The sequence below is a fragment of the Malania oleifera genome, chromosome 9 (genome assembly GCF_029873635.1).
Source record: "Malania oleifera isolate guangnan ecotype guangnan chromosome 9, ASM2987363v1, whole genome shotgun sequence".
In the NCBI taxonomy this organism is placed as follows: domain Eukaryota; kingdom Viridiplantae; phylum Streptophyta; class Magnoliopsida; order Santalales; family Ximeniaceae; genus Malania; species Malania oleifera.
The window spans coordinates 47,183,777-47,205,965 of record NC_080425.1 but is presented as its reverse complement, the minus strand read 5'-3'; the positions used below and the strand labels follow the sequence as shown (position 1 = coordinate 47,205,965).

General features: G+C 38.4%; 1 protein-coding gene across 2 annotated transcripts in view; it reads right to left on the bottom strand.

Moving 5' to 3' along the window:
- The window catches only part of LOC131163791 (uncharacterized), a 37,180-nt gene that overhangs the window by 5,846 nt on the left and 9,145 nt on the right, over positions 1–22,189 (bottom strand). For both annotated transcript variants that reach the window (XM_058120543.1, XM_058120542.1), the window contains exons 3-7: positions 17,202–17,250; positions 12,772–12,866; positions 12,558–12,643; positions 12,400–12,459; positions 12,204–12,285 (exon numbers count right to left, since the gene is read on the bottom strand). In XM_058120543.1, coding sequence (XP_057976526.1) covers positions 12,204–12,285; positions 12,400–12,459; positions 12,558–12,643; positions 12,772–12,866; positions 17,202–17,250 — 372 coding nt within the window. The remainder of the gene's footprint in view (positions 1–12,203; positions 12,286–12,399; positions 12,460–12,557; positions 12,644–12,771; positions 12,867–17,201; positions 17,251–22,189) is intronic.

Sequence of the window (22,189 nt, the reverse complement as noted above, 5' to 3'; positions counted from 1 at the left end):
GTTTGGACAACTTTGCAGTGGCACTTGAATTGATTGGGCAATATGGTCCTGGAGGAAAGTCACTTAGCTATCATGAAGTAAGAGTTCCTTTCCTAAAGCAGGAAATTAGTCGAATGAAAGAGTTGATGAAGGTCCATAAGGAGGAATGGGCAAAATATGGATGTTCGATTATTGCTAATAAGAACATAATAAACTTCTTAGTGAACTCTCCAAGGGGATCAATGTTCATCAAGTCTATTCATGCTTCTAATATTGTCAAGAATGCAGATAGAATGTACAAATTACTTGATGAGATGGTGGAGGAAATTGGAGAATCAAATGTGATTCAAGTAGTAACTGATAATGCTTCAAACTATGTTGCAGCAGGTAAGAACTTATTTCTAGAACTACATTCTATAGTGCATATATTGTTTATTTTAATATTTTAACGGCTTCACTCCTATTTTTGAACAGGGAGATTGTTGGAAGCAAAGAGACCACATTTATATTGGACACCGTGTGCTGCCCATTGAGTTGATTTAATATTGGAGGATATTGGGAAGATGCCTTCAATTCATACAACTTTGAAAAGGGAAATATTTTTGAATGGGTATATTTATAATCGTGTTGGTGTGGTGAACTTGATGAGACAGTTCACTGGAGGAAATGAGTTACTAAGGCCTGCAATTACAAGATTTGCAACTGCCTTCATCACTCTTCATTCGATCCACCTTCAAAAGAACAACTTGAGGAAAATGTTTATTTCTGAAGATTGAAATACTACTAAATGGGCAAAAGAGGCAGCTGGCAAAAGTACAGCTAGTATTGTTTTGATGCCTACCTTTTGGAGTACCATTGTCTATGCTCTTAAATTGACAGGCCCACTTGTCCGTGTACTCCGTTTGGTTGATGGGGAAAAGAAACTTGCAATAAGATGCATTTATGAAGCAATGGATAGGGCTAAGGAAGTCATAGCTAAGGCTTTTGGGGAGAGAGGATAAATTCAAGGAGGCGTTTGAAATTATTGATACGAGGAGATGCCAACTCCATCAACCTTTGCATGCAGCTGCACACTACTTGAACCCAGGATTTTTCAATTCAAACCCCAAAATTTTGCAAGATGAAGATATCATGGCGGGTTTTTGCAAATGTATTGCAAGGTTGGTGCCAACCCTTGAAGTGCAAGATAAAGTTTTACATGAGTTGGAAAATTACACTAGCACTAGTGGCCTCTTTGGAATTGATTTGGCAGTGAGACAAAGGAAGATAAAAGCACTGGGTAAAGTGGAATTTTTACTACCTCTTTCTATCTAAAATTATTTTTGCTATTTAGCTAGTAGGTATTCATTTAAAATTTATTTTAGAACAGCCCAATGGTAGATGTCATTTGGATCATCGGCTCCAAACTTGCAAAAGTTTGCTGTGAAAATTCTTAGCCTCACATGTAGTGGTACCGGCTACGAAAGAAATTGGAGCATATTCTAACATGCGAGTCACTAGGATATCGTGGATTAAAGAACATGAACTAACAGTCTACTGCTTTTTAGAATCATTATTTACTATATTACTTTAAACTTTTTGCAGCTTCATAGAAAAACTATAAATAGGCTAGCCCAGCAAAATGATTTGGTATTTGTGAAATATAATCAAACTTTGAGCTGTCAATACAACAAGTGTGACACCATTGATCCCATCCTTCTAAAGGACATTGATGATAGTAATGAGTGTTTGATTGGTAGGATGGATGGCGATTCCAATGAGGATGATGAACTTGTGTTTGAAGATGATCTTTTGACTTGGGGTTCTGTTGCTAGAGCCGCTGGAGTAAATAACCCCCTGCATCACACTAGATCAAGAAAGTGCAAATATGTCATCATCTTCCAGAGGAAGAGCTTCATTTAGCAGTGCTAGGGCCGAACTACAACGTTGGAACTTGTAGATGAGGATGAGATCCAAGTGGATAGTGCAGAGGAGACAGAAGAGGAAAAAGATGCTGGAGAAGAAAATTCTGATGACAATGAGGAAGATGATGATATCTTGGCAGACTTAGTTGATGATGAGTGATGACTGATGATTGAGGATGATTTTTAGATTTTTGACTTTGAAATCTTTTATTGTACTCTTTTCTTTTGATGTTGAACTATGTTTGATGCTTTAGGCCTTCGGCTTGGAAATTTCATTAAATTTCTAATTTTGGTTTTCAATATTTTGGCATTTTTAATTCTATTATTACTACATGTGTTCATATATCAGTTACGCACAAAATAGGCATTGTACACAATTCTAATAATTGTGCGCCTCAGCTCCAAATACCCTTTGCGCCTCCGTGCACCTTGCGCCTCTGACTACTATAACAGAGATTAGGGATCTCCTCTACGCAAACTTCACAACAATTTGAAGGATCTGATTGGCTAGCCATGGATGAGAACAGAAATGGAGATCCGTTCCTTAATCTAAGAGCACTGTTTCTCACTACAACCCATCTTCTCCGCCATAAAAAGGATGAAATTCGAACATACATGGTCATAAGCTTTCTCTATATTGAGGCTTGCAAATACATCCCCTCCCTCTTCTAAATTGGGAATCAACCAGCCCATCAGCCATAAGAACTACATCAAGAATCTCTCTCCAACAAAATTATTCTCAAGATGCTCCACCTCTGTGCCAATGACCTTCTTAAGCATTGTTGCAAGAACGCAAGATGAATTTGTGAACACCTAACTAGGCTAATAGGACAAAAAACCTTCGATGCTGAATACCCAATAGTTTAAGGAATCAAAGCAAAAAAAATTGTCATTGGACTATCCACATGTTTCTCCAAGTTGTGCAACTTCTCAATGATGCTCATCAAATCATGTCTTATACCACTTGCTAATTTGTTTGCCAAAAAGTCAAACTGCACGCATCGGGACTTGGTGCTTTATGTCCATTACACTCCTTTAGAGCTTTCAGAACCTCCTCCTTTTACGGATCAAGGTAACCAGGCTACCTCATTCTTGACAATAGCAGGAAACTCTAAGTATCTTGAGAAGGGCCTTTTTTGGTTGGCTCAAAGCACAATATTCTGCAGAAGCTGCATATTCCTTCATTGCCCTTTGATCACCATCTATTCCACCCTATCAAAGAAGTTAAATATCCTAAAAGTGTTCGCAATTTTGTGGAGAATTTTAAATTTTATCACCCTATCTAAGCCAAAGAGCATAGATTTCAGGCACCAAGAACTTATTCCACCCTAATTGTATTGCACAGCCTCTCTTTTGAGACACTTTCTTCTCTCATTTTCTTCCCTACACAACCCTCATTCTGCCTCCTTTGTATCCAGTAACTTTATCTCCCCCTACCCCAAATGTTACTCCCTCATAGACAGCCAAAGCACTTCTTATTCCATCGTTTGATCTCCTACTTTAGCTGCTTCAATTTATTTGCAACTATGTAGAATGGTCCTCCACTGGAAAGCTATTTGACCACCAACTCAGTTCACAATCCCATCCAATTCTAACCACATAATCTCAATGAGGAAAGGGGTAGGACCCCAAGTTACACACTCGCTTCCAGAAGGATAGGAGGTGATCAGTGATCCAACCTAGGCCTCAGAATAAATTGCTGAGTCACAACTGAAAAAAATTCCTCAGTCAATAGTAGGAGGTGATCCAACCTAGGCCTCAGAATAAATTGCTGAGTCACAACTGAAAATAATTCCTCAGCCCATAGCCACCAAAAATCTATCAATTCTGAAATGGGAGCACTGATCCTTAAAGTTTAACCAAAAAAAAAAAACAAAAAGCAAAACAAAACAAAACAAACTAAAAACCAACAACAACAAAGAATGAAAAAGTGCTATTGAAGAAACTCACTAAATTATCTCATGCAAGTTTTCTTGGAACTATATTTCTTTCATGGTGTACTGCCAAATTCTACCTTACTGAAATCAGAACCCTCTGACAATCTACTAACATGCCAGCCCCTTCCCAGGAAAAAAAATAAGGCCCATAGACTCGTCAGTCAGTCCACTTTAGCCATTCTCCTTACGCTTCAAAAGATTATTCTGGTGAGATCTCCCACCCAGCTTTCCACCAACCCAATCCATGCCATCCTTCAACCCGCACACTCTTGCCTTTGCTAGTAGATTTACCCAGATATCGTTTCTAACTCACCAAATACTCACCATCTTTTGGTTATTAATATGCTTCCATTTTGTTTCTTGCTGACAGATTATATCTCCACCCAATTTTTTTCAAAAGCCCTATCATTATTCCTAACATTTCAAGAAATCATTTTTAAGGGCTTCATTGACACACTATGACATCCCAACTTCAATGCTTCTATCATTGTTGATGAAGGATTCTAGCCTTTTAGCTCTCTGTCACATCACTTGTCAGTGCCAATGTTCCCCTTCCTCCCCATCGCACTTTTACCCCATCCACCCCTCTCTGTTTTCGAAGAGTGAGTTACATGTTTTTTAAACCTTTCAAAAACCAAAACATCCACTGGCCAGGAAATCTTCATCTTTTTCAACATCCATGCACACATTTGTTCTTCAAAATTACCTACCAAATCAGAATCTAAAGTTCAGCACAGGTGCCACAGTCTCTTATGGGTTTAGTAACACCAAGCACACATTTGTTCTTCAAAATTACCTACCAAATCAGAATCTAAGTTCAGCACAGGTGCCAGAGTCTATGGGTTTAGTAACACTAAAACAGAACTCCCTCATTAAGCTCAGTTCCTACTCAGGCCCAGTTCAACCAAAACAATTTCCATCTCTTTCACTCCTAAATCCAAATTCTTCATCTTTGTCTACTACCAGATGTTCTTCTTCTGGGTCAGACTTGTGATCTAAATCATTCTCTATGCTCCAGCTGTCACTCCTTTTTCTATTCTTTTCCCCTCCTTATTTCCTCTTTCCAAGATTTCAGCTGAAGCGCCATTGTTTTAAGGAATGCCATTCTCAGTCATCCAATCAACTCAAGGGAGCATGATTCTCAATAATCACAACCTCCTTTATCCCCTCTAATTCCAAGACCCTCAGTCAACAACTCTTTCAGATCATACTAATTCATCAAGTGATTCTCTAGAGATTGAGACATCAGCTTTTTTGTTGAAAAAAAAGGGGCTATTTTTGGGCTTGATAATCACGGTACGCTTCCCTCCCTCAATTCACAAAAAGGACGGGGTAAATATGATGAGCCAGCCTCCAAGGCTTTAATCTCTATGAATGTAAACCTCCTCGAAAGAGCCTGAATGAATGGGCTTCCTTGCATTCTCCAGCTCTCTACTTTCTTGAAATTTGAACATAATGACTTCCATCTATTCATCATCACAAAGCTTATTCCAGGCACACTCACATAGGATCATGTAAGCATGTGCACTTCATCTCCCTCCAGATCCAGGTGCAGCAACCATTTCACCGTCCCACCTTTTCCCCTGGCCTTCTCCTCTTCATCTATTACCAGGATCAGTGAGGTAATGAGGTCAGTGGACTGAGAAGATGAAATATCCTTCCCCAAGGTTCACTTTCTGATCTGCACCCCCACTGACACTTTTTCATAGCTATCAACTCCATTCAGTCGGTTGCGAATATTTGACATAAGTATCAGTTTCGGCACTGTTTTTGGACAGTGAATTTCTCATCACATTTGTATTGTTACTGGCGCACTAGGGGGCATGGTATTGTGTGAGACAATGATTTCAGTTTGGGACCTATTATCTGCCGCATAGACTTGTTCAATTGTTCTCAGAAACTGTGCAAGGGGAAATGATATTAAACACAATTTAAACCAAACGAAAGAATTGATAGATAAAGGGTTCTTTGTCTCCTGTCCCTGAGCCTAACTCTAACATGGTGAACTTTGTTGATATTCCTTCGAAAATTTTTAAAAGGGGGGGGGGGGGGGGGGGGGGGTGGGGGTTCTTCAGGAGGAGGCAGCTATTTCTATGGTCAATCTGAATTTGTCTACATTTGGAAAAGGTATTCTTCTCCTTCCTGTTCAATCTGTAATTTTTTCTGACACTTTATGTCACAGGGAGGGTTCATCTGGGGGTAGCGCTTCTCGTATTGACCTGGGGGGTAGTGTGAGAGAGAATCCAGATCCAAATAAACTCCTTGAAGACCTGGGTTTGGGTCGAGATGAAATTGCCAGAGAGCCCTACAACTTATGCGTGGAAAAATAAAAGGTGCAGAAAGAACTTAAGAACCTGGTTTCTTCTATGAACTATGGGGGAAGGAAGGGAGGGAGGGAAACAAGTGAAATTATGAAAATTTCCAGTTGGAATGGAGGGTTGAGAGATCTTAGAAAGGGGTTAATTAAAGAGGTCCTTAGATATTTTCCTGATATTGTTTTGATTCAGGAGCCTAAACTTGAGAATGTTGATGTTGGTGGGGGGGTGTTTATTAGAGGGATTTGGGAGGGTTGTAATGAGGATTGGGCCTTTATACCTTCTACAGGGTTAGCAGGTGGTATCTTGGTGATGTAGGACACTCAATCTATTGTTAAAGTGGATAGCCTAGTAGGTTTTTTCTCTCTCAGTCTTGGTAGAAGTGAGAGGCCCAGGCCATTGTGGGTTTTTCCGGTGTATGATCCTTCTAGGCCAACCCTAGGAGCTCCTTTTGGGATGAGATTTGTTTGTGTTTGGATGTTGTGCCCCTAATTGGACTGCCAGAGGTGATTTTATGCAGTGAGGTTTCCTCGAGAGAAGAAAGGAGGTTATAGAGTTACTGCTACTATGCTGAGTTTTGAAAATATGTGGTTGGATCATGAGTTGTTTCAGCCCTTAGTCATAAATTCTTGAGATGTGGAGAGGGATTGGGAAGGTTTTAGATTCATGAAAAAACTGAAGAGGTTAAAAGAGAAGTCGAAAGATTGGAATAGGGAGGTATTTGGAGACTTAAGGTTTAGAAAGGATAGTATTTTAGGTAAGTTGGTCGAGTTAGATAGGACAGAAGAAGAAAATATTTATCGGGGGAAGAATAGTGTAACACCTGCATACACACATCAAATAAATCCCCACCAAGCCCGGTAGTTTTTTTATTTTCTTAAATCCCCTCTTCTTTCTTTTGTTTCTCTTTCTCTCCCCCATTCGTTCTCTCTTGCTTTTTGTCTGCTGCGCCGTCACCTTCCAAAAATCTCCTTGCCTTCCATTTTCTTTGTTTCTTTTACATTCCTAAATGTTTTGAATGCCCTAACTTCAAATATATTATTGAAATTTCATACTTTGGCAGCAAACTACAAGTTTGGGAAGTAAAGACCAAGCCCTAAACAAGTTTACATTCAATAAATGGTAAAGTGAATGGGTTTTATTTTATAAAATCATTTTTATTTTCTGTTTGAATAGTTAAACTTTGATTCTAACTGCAAGCACATAGGAATCCTAAATCTTCGATTTTGTTATTCCTTCTCTACTAGTCTAATATAATAAAAGGGCAGCCCGGTGCACAAAGCTCCCACGTATGCGGGGTCCGGGGAAGGGGCGAACCACAATGGGTCTATAGTACGCAGCCTTACCTTGCAGTTTTGCAAGAGGCTGTTTCCACACCTCAAACCCATGACCTCTAGATTTAATATATATAAAATATTTAATAGATTTTGATGATAAAACAAGAGATTTTATTGCAAAAAATAGTAATATGAAAATACTTTCTGTACATTGAGATATTTTTTTATGTTAACAATGCAATGAAATTTTTTTATCTAATATAAAAGTATTATATTTTAAACTTTATGCATACAAAGGAGATCCTTATTTTTATTTCAATAATAGTAACAAAAAAACATTTAATTTTATGGTTTAAGCCCATGTAGAACAAGATGAAAATTTATGTTTTAGTACTATGGCGTTAGAAAATATTTTCGGATAACTAAATAATAATGATAATGCTAATTACAGCAACTAGTATAAACATCCATCCATAGCATGCATACACGTACACAACTTGTCCTGATGCACTTTTTGTTATCAATAATTAGGTGTAGATAATCTTCCAGCTAGTGATCCCGAGACAAGCGATACCTCACAGCTCTGATCTTCTAATTCTTCCAGTGAGTGGATGATAGAGTTATTTTATAAAATTATCTATTTTAAGAAATCTACAAATTTGTTTGTGCAAATTTATCTGAAGGTTTACTTTTGAAAATTGTATTTGATATTGATTACCTATTTGTAATCAAACGTTAATTTGAAAAGCTGACACGAGCTATGTTATTTTTGGAAAATTGTCATTCTGCAATTATATTTTTGAGGATAGACCTGCTTGTCTGACTTGCTGCTAAGATCCTGGAGTGTGAGGACCTTTGTCCGCCTCACTTATTCTGATGTTCTGATTATGGGCCCTGTCTAAGCGCGTATGACTCTGATTCTATATGTTCCCTGACTAAGCGCGTATGACTCTGATTCTGTATGTTCTGTTCAGTTTATGTTCATCTGGCAGAGTTGTGTGTCTAGCAGGTTCTGATCTCAATTTATAATTACATATATTGATAAGAACATATTATGATATATGCTTATTTGTATTTTGAATGCTGATGGTAAGAACAAATTTGGTTTTCTGGGATAACAACAGAGTTTTCTAAAATTATATGCATATTGAAGTCCTTGTTATCTCTATTATCCATTCACTGAGCGTCATCTCATTCCAGTACATTTTGCAGAGTAGATTGCTTGGCACTAGTATAGGGATCGAGCTGCACTGTTTTTCAGTTTTTTATTATTATTATTATTATTATTATTATTATTATTATTATTATTTACTAGTAGATAATTTTTGCTTTTAAATACTCTGGCTTGTTGAGACTCCTTGATTAGATTGGTTGGACTATTGTTGATTTGGGATTGTATCACAAAACAGTTATGAACTGGGCCCTTTTCTCCTTGTTAGTACCTCATTACATCATTTTTGGGAGAATGTCTTCTGATTATCAATATCCACTTTACACTTGGAAGTTGGTATTTCCTTGTAGTTCGGATCAGAGTGTGACAAAGAGAGGAGAAGAATTTCTTTGGACAACAAATCGGAGGTGATTTTCAAGGAAATGAGAAGTTGGATACAGAAGACAAAAATGGGTCAAAGATGGTGATTGTAATTCTAGATTTTTTCATAAGATAGCTAATGGGAAAATGAGGAAAAATTTGAGTAGGGAGCTGGAAGTGGATGGGGGGTCATTACATCCGATCACAGTCAAATTGCTTCCAAAACCACTGACTTTCATTCTAGTATGTATTTCTAATACAGTTGAAGGATTAAAATGGAACCCTTTGTCTGGTGAGGAGGTGGCTTGGTTGGATAGACCCTTTAAGGAAGAGGAAGTGAAGGTCACAGTGTTTGGGATAGAGAGGGATAAAGCTCCAAGACCTGACGGTTTTAAAATGGCTTTCATCCAAGATTGTTGGAAAGTGGTTAATGCTGACTTGCTTAAGGTCTTTAATGAATTTTATGGGAACGGGATTTTAAGCAAGAGTATCAATTCCACTTTCATAACTCTCGTGCCGAAGAAGAATAAATCCATCAAGATATCAAATTTTAGACCTATTAGCTTAGTTTCCAATGTTTATAAAATCATCACTAAAGTCTTAGCTAATAGGCTGAGTACACTTAAGGTCTTTAATGAATTTTATGGGAACAGGATTTTAAGCAAGAGTATCAATTCCACTTTCATAACTCTCGTTCCGAAGAAGAATAAATCCATCAAGATATCAAATTTTAGACCTATTAGCTTAGTTTCCAATGTTTATAAAATCATCACTAAAGTCTTAGCTAATAGGCTGAGTACAGTGTGCTTGATAGGACTATTTCTAAGGCTCAGAGTGCATTCGTGGGGGTAGGCAAATTGTGGATGAAATTCTGGTTGCTAATGAGGTTGATGAGGATATTAGAAGGAAGAAGAAGGGTATCATCTTTAAGTTGATTTTGAGAAAGCTTATGATAGAGTGAACTGGAAGTGATTGAATAAGATTTTTGAGAGGAAGGGGTTGGATGAGAGATGGAGGCATTGGATTAGAGGTTGTTTGCATAATTTGAACTGCTCGGTTGTAGTGAATGGCGAGTCTAAATCTTGGTCTAAGGCTACAAAATGGATCAGGCAAGGTGACCCTCTTTCCCCGTTTTTGTTTGTTTTAGTGGCTAATACTTTGAGTAGGATGGTGGATAGGGCAATGGATATAGGTTTAGTGGAAGGTCCGGAGGTGGGGAGAGAAGGGTCAAGGTGTATCACCTTCAGTTTGCAGATGATGCTATCTTCTTTTTAGAGGATCATAAAAGCTCCTTTATGAATATTTTGGGTCTCCTTCACATTTTTTAGAAGGTATCTAGGCCTAAGATTAATATGGGAAGAGTGGTATTGTGGCTATCAATATGCCTATTTAGAGTGTTAGGGAGTTATCTATGCAGGTAGGGTGTAGTGTTTTGGATTGGCCGTCGTCCAATCTTGGGGTTCCTTCGGGAGTTAACCCTAGATCTGCTAGCTTTTGGGGTCCTGCTGTGGAAAGGGTTTCCAAGAATGGATGGGTGGAAAGGTGCTCTTTTTCCTCTTGGTGGTAGAATAAACCTTATCCTAGTTTTTCTTTCTAGTATCCCTTTATATTTTCTTTCAATTTTCAAGATTCCAATGAGGGTTCCTAATAAGATTGAGAATATTATGTGGGATTTCTTGTGGTCGGGGGTAGGGGGTTTTAGGGATCATTAGGTAAGTTGGGGAGTGGTGGGTAGGTCTAAACAGGAGGGTGGTTTGGGTACTAGAAATTTGGTGTCTAAAACCACCGCTCTTTTGGCTAAAGGCTTTGGTGGTTTCCCATAGAGGGTTCTTCCCCGTGGCATTTAGTTGTTAAAAGTAAGTATGGATTAGACGAGAATGGGTAGGATACTAATTTAAGATTTCGATGTTCTTTGGAGAGTCCTTGGAAAGCTCTGTCAAAGTTATCCCCTCTTCATTCCCAATATTAAATTCCTGGTGGGTAGAGGTAGTAATATCTGTTTTTGGAAAGACCACCAGTTGGGGACTGCTGTTATGTCCCCCTCTTTTCGACACCTTCTTCTCCTAAGCTCAAGGCAAGATGGTTCCATTCTTCTTTTGTTGTTGATCTAGGTGGTCTTTTGCCTTCTTGTGATTTCAACTTTTATAGATCGTTAACAATAGGGAGATGATAGAACTATCCTCTTTGCTAGTCTTGTTAGACATTGTTTTTCTTTAGAGGAGGATAGGCGGTCTTGGTCGTTGGATCCTTCAGGGGTATACTCTTGCAAATCTTTTTGTGATTTTTCGAATAGGTTTAATTTACCTATTTTCATCACTATAGTTCCATTTGGAAGGCCAAAGTCCCCTTTAAAATCAAGGCTTTTATCTGGTTGGTTGCGCTTGATAGAATTAATACCAATAACTTGCTACAGGTTAGGAGACCTTTGAAGGCTATTCCTCCAGACATCTGTGTTCTTTGTTTTAATTGTTCAGAATCTACTTCGCATTTGTTCATTCATTGTGAGTCTGACTATGCTTGGAGGGCTCTGTGATTATGCTCGGAGGGTGCGGAACAAGTTATTTGGTATTTTTGGCAAACATTGGGTGTGTTCTAAGACAGTGGAGGACTTTTTGCCAGCGTCTTCACAGGTTTTGGCAGGAAAAAGGGAAGGGCAGTGCTCTGGAAATGTGATTTTTTTGCAGTCTTTTGGGGGCTGTGAATGGACGGTAATGCGCATATTTTTCCAGTGAAGGCGTCATCTCTGTTGCTGGTTAGGGAAAAGATACACTATTTGGCTTCTCTTTGGTGTCTGGAGCAGGGGAATTTTAAGGGGGTGAGTTTTCTTATATTCAGCACGATTGGCATTGTGTGTTGGAGTGTGGTTTCGTGTTGTTTTTTCTCTCTTTTGTTTTGTAGTTTTCAGATTGTTTCTTTGTGTTTTCTATCTGGATTTTCCAGACATTGTTAAGATGTCTTATTCTCCTAGTTGTATATTCTTATTCTATTAATGAAATTTGTTGTTTACTATAAAAAAAAACCTATTCCAAAAATAAAGACTTGAGCTTTAGCTGTGATGTAATGCATTTGCAACGGATTTACTTGTCCTTTCAGGTATCTGGAGAGTGGAGATGGGTAAGTCAGTTGCAAAAATATTCTCTCTTTTGTACAAGCACCTTCTGCTCTTAAAAAATAATAATAATAAAAAATAGAAAAAGGATAAATTTGTCTATTCAAATTTTAAAAATATTTCATAGTTGAAACTGGAACAGAATACTTACATCAGCATACGCAAGATGATATAGTGGAATTGTGGGTTGGGATAGTATAAGCTCCTCGTAGCAGAAAGCAGCTTGCTTGTACCTAAATTTATAAAAGAAAAAAAAAAAAAAGTTAGGGCAAAATAGAAAGAGACATAACAAGATCAAGATGCAAGATGCAGGTATTAGCACAAATAAAAGATTAAAAGTTTCTCACATTTGCAAGGAGACATATATTTCAGCTAGTTCTCTCCAGGCATCATGATCTGCCATAAATCTGGAAAAGAACAAAAATCTCAAGTTTGTGTTGCCGATGCATTATCACAAAATAACGTGTGTGGGTTTGTGTGTGTACATGTCTTTAATTTGCCTCACATTTCAAGATATTTATTGAGCCACTCAATGGCCCCTGAAATATTGCCTTGCGCTTTAGCCATTGCAACCCTCCTTTTATGTACTACCTAAACCAGAAGAATGAACTAAGTTTTAAGAGAATTAAATGTTTTCCTCTGGAAGGGAAAAATTCAACATGAACCATTCTAAACAAAAAGAATATGTCCTCAAATGAAAAATAATTTAAAGATATTACTTGATCAAAAAGATTATCCTCTAGAAGGCTTGAGTATGCTTTTTCTGCCTCCTCCCAGGAGCCCTTTGCTTCAAGCAACATCCCTTCCAACCTCCCTGTATTCATGTCAAAAGAGAATCTACAATCCATCAAGAATTCAAAAATATTTTCTATTCCAGAATCCAAAGTGCCCAGATCCTGAATGAGGCAAACAGATGACTACCCCACCCAAAACACATTTACAATAAATCAGCAGCAAATTGGCCTTGATCAAGCACTCACAGAAGATAATCTGGCACTATCCAGGATGAGTTCATATATATAGACTCTGCCAATGAAGCTAGTCAATATGTCAGTATATGGTCTAGAGCTCTGTCCATCTAGTAATGATGGGGTCTCTACTGATACCATGCCAATGGACCTATATGACCATCTTCACATGCATGTCATGAAGATAACTATTGAAATTTTGAACCCCATTTTATTTTTACTCATATTTTTGTTAATATCCAGTCATGACTGCCAAGAAACCTAAAGGCTTGTACAGATGTGGAAAACAGCTTTCATTTTCCATTTCCAATTTCAAAATAATTACAAAACTGTTACCTTGTTTTCAAGTTTTCCAACATTTGTAATTTTGTATAGAAAACTTGGAAACAATTTTTATTGTTTTTCAACTTCCCTATGCAAATGTTGGAAAATGGAAACAGGGTAGCATTTTTGTAATTCTTTACAAAACTGGAAATGGAAAACAAAAACTGTTTTACACAACTGAACAGGTCCTAACCTAGATCCACACTCTATACAGATTAACTTTCTTTGTCCTTTTGGCAGGATGCAAGGTTGCTATTGTGATCATACTGGTTAATTTACATAAGGTTTCACACTAATAATTACTACAGGGACTGATGCGGGAGGTTATGCATGACTTAACAACAGCAAGAAGTGAGAGAAAAAAGGATTGCTGCTTCCACGAAAGGTCCATCAAATTTAAATTAAGGCAAAATGAAACTAAATTACATTAAATGAGGTATAAACTATAAAGGCATTGATGAAAGATGAAAATCAATAGGCATCAGTGAATTTAAGTACATGATAGGTTTGGGGCTCCAGCTGTTTGAGAAAGCTACGTATGTTTTCATCAATAAAAGACTGGAAAATCCTGCACCTTCACTCTTGTGGTTAAAAAACACAAACCATCATTGATGATTTATTTTAAGCTTTCAACCACCATACTCCATAATGTGATAAAGATGATTGAGAAAATGGCTCAAACATTGAAGAACGGCACTAGAAGAATAATATCATATTCGGACAATATTCATTCTCATAAACCTCCTTCAACATTGCACAAATCAAAATGGATAATTTTCAAAAACTAAATAAAATATAACCGCCATTAGAATTTCAATGAAACAAAAAACAAAAAATTTTGGGCCTAAAGTAGTATACATACGAATGAAAACAAAGATCATCTTGTCTTTTAAAAACTATATAATTTTATTTTTTGATAAAAAATAAGAATTCATTAATAGAATAAGAAAACACGTCTAAGAGAATATGATATCTCTTTAACAAAGTCCGGAAAATCCAGATAAAAAAACATAAAGGAACAACCTACAGACTAAAGAACAAAAAAGAAAAAAAAAACCCATCATGAACTAACACTCCAAAGAGAAGCCAAATAATGTATCTTTTCCCAAACCAGCACCTGAGCTGACTTCTTCCCTAGAATAATGCATGCATTATACTCCATCCACAACTCCCAAAAAACGGCCAAAAAAGCACATTTCCAAAGCGCTGCCCTTTCCTTTTTCCTGCCAAATCCAGCAAAAGTCGCTGCAAAAAAATCCTCCACTGTCTTGGAACTCACCCAACATTCGCCTAAAATACCAACTAACTTATTCCAATCACTCCAAGCAAAGTCACAATGAATGAACAAATGCGAAGATGATTCTGAACAATTAAAGCAGAAAACACGTCTGAAGATATAGCCTTCAAAGTTCCCCTAACCTGCAACAAGTTGTTGGTATTAATTCTATCAAGTGCAACCAACTAGATAAAAACCTTAATTTTAAAGGAGACTTTGGCCTTCCAAATAGAACAATAGAGCGGAAAAAAAAAAATTCGACCTCATCAAAAAATCACAAAAAGATTTGCACGAATAAACCCCCGAAGGATCTAGACACCAAGACTGCCTATCCTCCTCTAAAGAAAAACAAAAGCTTCAGCAAGACTAACAACGAGGATAGCTCTCCCATCTCCCTTTCATTTCGTGATCTGCGGAAGTGGAAATCTCAAGAAGGCAAAGGACCACCTGAATCAACAACAAAAGAAGAAATGGACTCATCCTGCCCTGAGCTTAGGCAAAAAAAGACATGGAAAAGAGGTGGACAAAACTACATTCCCCAACCAAGGATCTTCTCAAAACTGGATATCACTACCTCTACCCACCAGGAATTTAATATAGGGAATGAAAAGGGGATAACTCTGAAACATAGCTTTCCACGGACTCTCCGAAGAACATCTAAATATCAAATTAGTATCCCATCCATTCTTGTCTAATCCATACTTTTAACAACCAAATGCCATAGAGAGGAATTCTCTAGCGGAAACCACCAAAGCCATTTAGCCAAAAGGGCTGCATTTTTAGACACCAGATTTCCAATACCCAAATCACCCTCTTGTTTAGACCTACCCACCACTGCCCAACTAACCGGATGATCCCTACTAACCCCTACCCCGTACCCAAAAAAATCCCTCGTAATCTTCTCAAACTTATTAGCACCCCCCGACTGAATCTTAAAAATCGAAAGAAAATATCTTACAGGCCTGGATAAGAGTAATTCTACCACCTTTCCACCCATCTAGTCTCTTAGAAACCCTTTCCACAACAGGATCCCAAACGCTAGCAGATCTAAGGCTACCCACCAAAGGAACCCCACGATAGAACAGCGGCCAATCCAAAACACTACATCCCACCTCCACAGAAAGCTCCTAACATTCTCAACAGCCATACTAATAGCCACAATACCGCAATTACCCATATTAATCTTAGGCCCAGAAACCTTCTCAAAAACGTCAAAGAGACCGAAAATATTCTTAAAGAATGGTTTACGATACTCTAGAAATAAGATAGCATCATCAGAAAACTAAGGTGCAAAAACTTGACCCTCTCTCTTCCCACTTCCAAGCCTTCACATAACCTCTATTCACTGCCCTATCCACCATCCTACTCAAAGAATTAGCCACTACAACAACAAAAAAGAAAAAAGGGAAAGAGGGTCTCCTTGCCTAATCCCTCTCGTAGCCTTAAACCAAGACTTAGACTCACCATTTACAAATACCAAGAAGCTCACATTAAGCAAACAGCCTCAAATCCAATGCCACCATATCTCACCAAATCCCTTCCTCACAAAGATCAAATCCAGGAAGTCCCGGTTCACTCTATCCTAAGCTTTCTCAAAATCCAATTTAAAGATGATACCCTTCTTCCTTCTGCAAATATCCTCCACAACCTCATTAGCAATCAAAATGGCATCCACAATTTGCCTACCCCCCCCCCCCCCAACAAAAGCGCTTTAAGCCTTAGAAATAGTCCTATCAAGCACCGTACTCAGCCTATTAGCTAACACTTAGGTGATGATTTTATAAACAGTGAAAACTAAGCTAATAGGCCTATAGTACGAAATCTAAATAGTATTCTTCTTCCGCCCGAGAGTTATGAAAGTGGAATTGATACTCTTACTTAAAATCCCATTCCCATAAAATTCATTAAAGACGTTAAGCAAATCATCCTTAACCACCTTCCAAGTTCCAACAATCTTAGAAGAAAGGCATATTAAAATCGTCTGGTCCTGGAGCTTTATCCCTCTCCATCCCAAAAACCTTGACCCTCACTTCCTCTTCCTCAAAAGGTCTTTCCAACCAACCTACCTCCTCGCCAGATAAAATCCTTATCGTAGGTCTGCTAACATCCTCCTCACAATACAAATTAGAATAAAACTCAGTGATTCCAGCAGCAATTTGACTCTGATCAGTTATCATGACCCCCCTATCCACTTCCAATTCCCTGATCAAATTCTTCCTCTTTTTCATTGAGTTTTTTAAAAACTACATTGGAAAAAGAAGCATGGCATATCCTACTTACTACTTACTAGTCACTTGAGATAACATTTTGTGTAAAAAATGATGTTCAGAGGTTAACTTCCAAATATCTCAATTATTTCCATATAATGGAAGTTCAATATCTTAGACAATATTAGATGGTCACATTGCATCTTTCGTTGTGACACATAGGCAAGCTAGCTGCTTCAAATTATCATAAGCCTGTTGTCTCACATGCAAATGAACAATACAAATTAGCAAGAACTACTAACTACTTCTCCAAGAAAAAATAGATGCATGTAGAAGCATACACTCATATCCACCCATAGTTCATTTGAACTCACCAACTCTTTTGCTCTCTGGAAATCTCTTTTGTAGAACTTTTATACAGTCCTGCAAAATATTTGAAAGCAAAAAGGCATCAACTTCAGGTGATCTAATAAACAATCAACTCTGACAAAATAACAACAAAAAATTTAACTCCTAGGCTGAAGGAATAATGAAACAAGCTAATCAATGAACATAAATATCATAAGGAGTGGTTGGATGACAAACTTAAGCTCACAATAATATGAGCATTTACTTGTTTTGAATGTAGAAAAGGACTGTTCTGCTACACTCCAGACCATAGTTCTAAATCTATTTATCTGGTATACAATTTCAAATTAGAGCAATATTAACAATGGTTAAATATATTAATTTTGACACATCTATATTTATCACATGTTAAGCGAAGACACATGGCCAATGCACAGAACCAGCATAAACCAACGATGTAGTAAAGTCCAGATTTTCCAAGGAACTTTAGCCTTTCAATTGATGTGGTCCCAAGGAAAAACATTGGGCGAAGGGGTTCTTTAAGAGATGTGAGAAAAAAATGTTTAGAAGAGAACAGCCCTGAAGAATCACCCTCCAGCACTCTCTCAACCTCCCTATTAGTAGAAACAAAGCAGTCCAATGCAAAAAGCAAGGTGGCGAGCTCTCGACCTCTTCTATTGAGATTCCTTAAAAAATGGAAACCTCACGAAAGACAAGCCCCTTCAGGAGATAAATGAGCTGATGGATAGAAGAAATCTTCAACAAATAAGGCACCTTCAGCTCCAAAGAAACCTCACCCACCCACACATCCTCTCAAAAGCACACCCTATTTCCATTTCCTACCTGAGGCTAGTGGAAGGAAAGAACTAACTCGCCACCTGGGACACAAGCTTCCAAGGGCATGCAATAGAAATAATACCAACTCCTCTTGATTCCCACCCATTTCAATGGAGCCCATATTTACTTTTAATCAGCTTGTGCCATACTAGGGAGTTTATAATCTAGCAGAAACCTCCACAACCATTTATCATTAGCGAGATGTGCTTGGATACACATCGCCTCTTGTGCCACACTAGGGCGTTTATTCCTAGTGGAAACCTTGACAACCATTTACCATAAGAGAGATGTTCTTGGATACACACTGCCAACTAATTTGGGTCTACTAACCATTTCCCAACTCTCTCTCTTACCCTCATCAAGACCCACCCAAAGAAAGCCTCAACCTTAATAAAGCTATAGTAATTTTTAGAGACACTCAAAAAGAGAAAGTAAATAGGAATGTTGGAAAGAGAGGCACCAAAGAGTGTGACACAAACCCCAACAGACAACCCTCATATGCCCTCTTCCATCCCTCCAATCTCCTACAAATCTTCTCACTCATAGGGCCCCAAAAGGCCATAGAATTTGAATTGCCCCTTGTGGGAGATCAAGATAAGAAAGCAGCCACTCAGGGAAAACACACCCCACCAAGGACTTAAAAATCTCTAAATCCCAACATCCAAATCGATACCAGCCATCCCACTCTTAGACAAGCTGATCTTGAAACCCAATATCTTCTCAAAGATCTTAAGCAAGATAATGACCTTACAAAATTTCAGGGTCCTTGAGAAACAACATTGTTTTTTTTATAACAAAAGAAAAGATTTCATTAACAAGAGAAGAATTTGCAAAGAGAAGAATAAGACATCTCCCCATCAAAATTCTGGAAAAAAACAGAAAAAATAAACTAAAATAACCAGATAAATACTAGAAAATACAAGATCAAAAGATTCCTCCATTCTCGCTGAACTTCCGAAAAGCTAACTCCCTTAAAGCATCCTAAGCCAACGCACCATAAAGAGGCCAAGTATTGAATCTTCTCCCAAATCAATTATTTCCCTGAAAAAATCCGCGCATTATGCTCCAACCATATTCCCCACAACACTGCAAATACACCCCATTTCAAAGACCAGCTGTATCGTTCCTTCTTCCAAAACCCTCCACAGAAATAGCCAACATTCCTTCCACTGACACTAAGCAAACAAAAGTTTCTCCCAACAGCCAAATAATTTGTTAGTGTCAAGACAAATGAGATGCCATTTCAAAATTCATATAACAAAGCACGCAACATCTAGAAAAAAGGCCTTCCAAAGTCTCTTGATCTGCAACGGATTATTAGTATTGATTCTATTAAGCAGAGTCAGCCAAATGAAAGCCTTAATTTGGAGGGAGCTTTAGTCGTCCAAACAGATGAATATAGAGGAAAATACGAGTTAAAATGAGCCAAAAACTATAAAAAAAAAATTACAAGAGTACGCCCTTGAATGATCCAAAGCCCAAGACTGAGAAACAACATGGTATCATCATCCACAAACCGAAGATGAGACACCTCCACTTCCTCCCTCCCCACATGAAGGCCTCAAATCACCCAAAACCTTGAGCCTACATAAGCAACCTACTCAAAGCGTTCAACACTATAGAGAATAAAAAAGTAAACAAGGGATACCCTTGCTTGAGCCCCTGAGTCACAATGAACAAATCTCTAGGTTGGCAATAACTAACAACTTGGTCGAACTCAAGCAACCTTTGATCCATTTCCTCCACACCATCCTGAAACATTTCGTGCACATCACCTTATCCAAAAAGCTGAATTTACCCTATCATAAGGTTTACTGAAATCTAATTTAAATAAAAGACCCCTCTTTTCCCTCCTCCTCACATCCTCAAGCACCTCATTAACTGCAAAGCAAATGTCTAAAATTTGTCTCTCACAAATAAATGCACACCATGCTATGGTAATTGTATCCCCAAAACAACCATAAGTCTCTTTGCTAAGCCTTGGAGAAAATTTTGTACAAACTAGTGACAAGACTTACAGGTCCCCCTTACTCTCAAAGATCTCTCTTTCTTTGGGATAAGGGTAAGAAAGGTAGGGTCCACACAATTACCCACTGCCCCATTACAATGAAACTCCTTAAAAAACCTCAAGAAATCTCCTTTCAAGACCTCCCAGTTCTACTAGATGAAGCCATCGTGAAAACATCAAGGCTAGGGAACTTACCCATACTTAGCTCGAATACCCCATTTCTTTGCTTTCCTTGGCCCCAAAAGGTCCTCTAACTAAGCTGAACTCGCCCCTATGGGGCTCCAATTAAGACCCTCCACCATTAATCTATTCAATGACTCCTAACAATTGTTTGTAGAAGTTGGGTAATCTCATCCATGATCTAGGGTTTCCCCAAGCCTTTAATCTAACCCCAGCTCCTTAATGTAGCCTTTACTACTCCTCCCACATGCCAGCCTATGGAAAAATTTGGAGTTACAATCCCCTTCCTTGACGACTTTATGTCACCAAGACACCAACTCACATCCTTGCTCAATAAAAGCACCTCCAACTCATTATAGAGAGTGGGTCCGCTACCCTTAGCCTTCTCATCCAACAAACTACAGTCCTCTAGCCTATTCAAGTATCCAGCCCAACAATTTTTGAGAGAATGTTGTTTTTTGTTTCTTCAATATTTCCAAAAAGTCTCTTTCTTCCATTGTTTCAACTTCAACCTCAGATACTCTAGCTTTTTCATCAATTCTAAACCCTCCTACTACTAGACCTAAGAATCACCCCACCATTCTTTCACATTCTCCCAAAATGAGGGATGCACTAGCCACATGTTCTCAAAACGAGAAGTGGTGGGACCCCACCACAACAAGTTGGACTCAAGGACCAGAGAACAGTGGCATGAAGTAGGTATAAGAAGGATTTCCTATTCTAGATGTAGAAAAGTGTTAAACAAGAATCTAAATACAGGAGGAAACACGTCCATCTCTTGAAGCTAAGCAAGCAAAGGTACCTTTGTTTAAAGGAAAATCCCTAACTAGCAATCTCAAATGATAAATTCAAACCTTCTCATGCTCGTAGAGATCCCCAACCCCCTTAATCTATCAATGGATTTATGAATAATGACCCCCCCGCCCCAAACCACCATCACCCAATGCGGATTGCAAAGGCAAAAAACAAGTACTAACTCCTTATGAAAAGGTTTTTCAAGGAAGATGAGTTTAGGCCACAAATTGACATGAAACCCACTCTCCAAAGCCTCTAATTTCTACCAAGACCAACAAAGAGAAAGATCCATCAAGGCGATACTTAATGGATGCCACGCCGACCAATTGGCCCTCAAATGCCCTAGACAAGTTAGACCCGCCCAATCTTTGCTTCCAGAGTCCCATAAGCTTCTCACAAGAAAAGAATCTACTTTCCTCAACTTATTCTCCTTGAGAAACAAAAAATGTCAAAGTTGGACTTATTTACTAAATCCTTGAGCAATCTCCTCCAACCCTAGTCCCCTAGCCCTCCAACATTCCACAAAAGAAGCTTCATTTTAGACAACTAAGGACCCTTGAGGACTTGCCTCCCTTATTATGTTTAACAAACAATGCCAATCTATCAAGCTCCCTCCTTAGTTTCTTAGCCCTTTTTTCCTATCCATAGACTCCCCTTTCCTCAACCCAACTTTTACACCACTAGAGCTCACCAAAGCTAGAGCTAGCTTGTCCAAGAGGTCCTACGCCTCCTGGTAATCCCTCTCATCATCTAATAAGTCCACAATTTTGGAAGACTCATCTTCAGTCAACTCCCCATGGCACTAAGGTGACTCAAAGTGTTTATGAAACTCCAGCAAAATAGGGGATAAACATCAGAATGGGCATTAATTACCTATAGGGACTTTGGAAGTCATTTCCCATCTCCATTGCCGCCAAAATTGGTAAGGAACTGGAATTGGAAACAATTATCAGTGCGTGGTTGGTCTTCAAGTTCAATAGCCAAGATTTTTTTTCTTTGATATCCTGGAACACCAACCTAGAAGAGCCCTTTGGAACCACCCCCTAAGCAGCACAAATTGAGGGTGAACGTGACTCTTCCCATAGTTCCTCCTTATAAAACAAGAATTAGCATGTCTATGGAGTTGAACCCAAGCCTTACACCAAGAAGCCTTGTAGCCTATCCATATCCACTTAGCAAACCCTTGGAGGCATA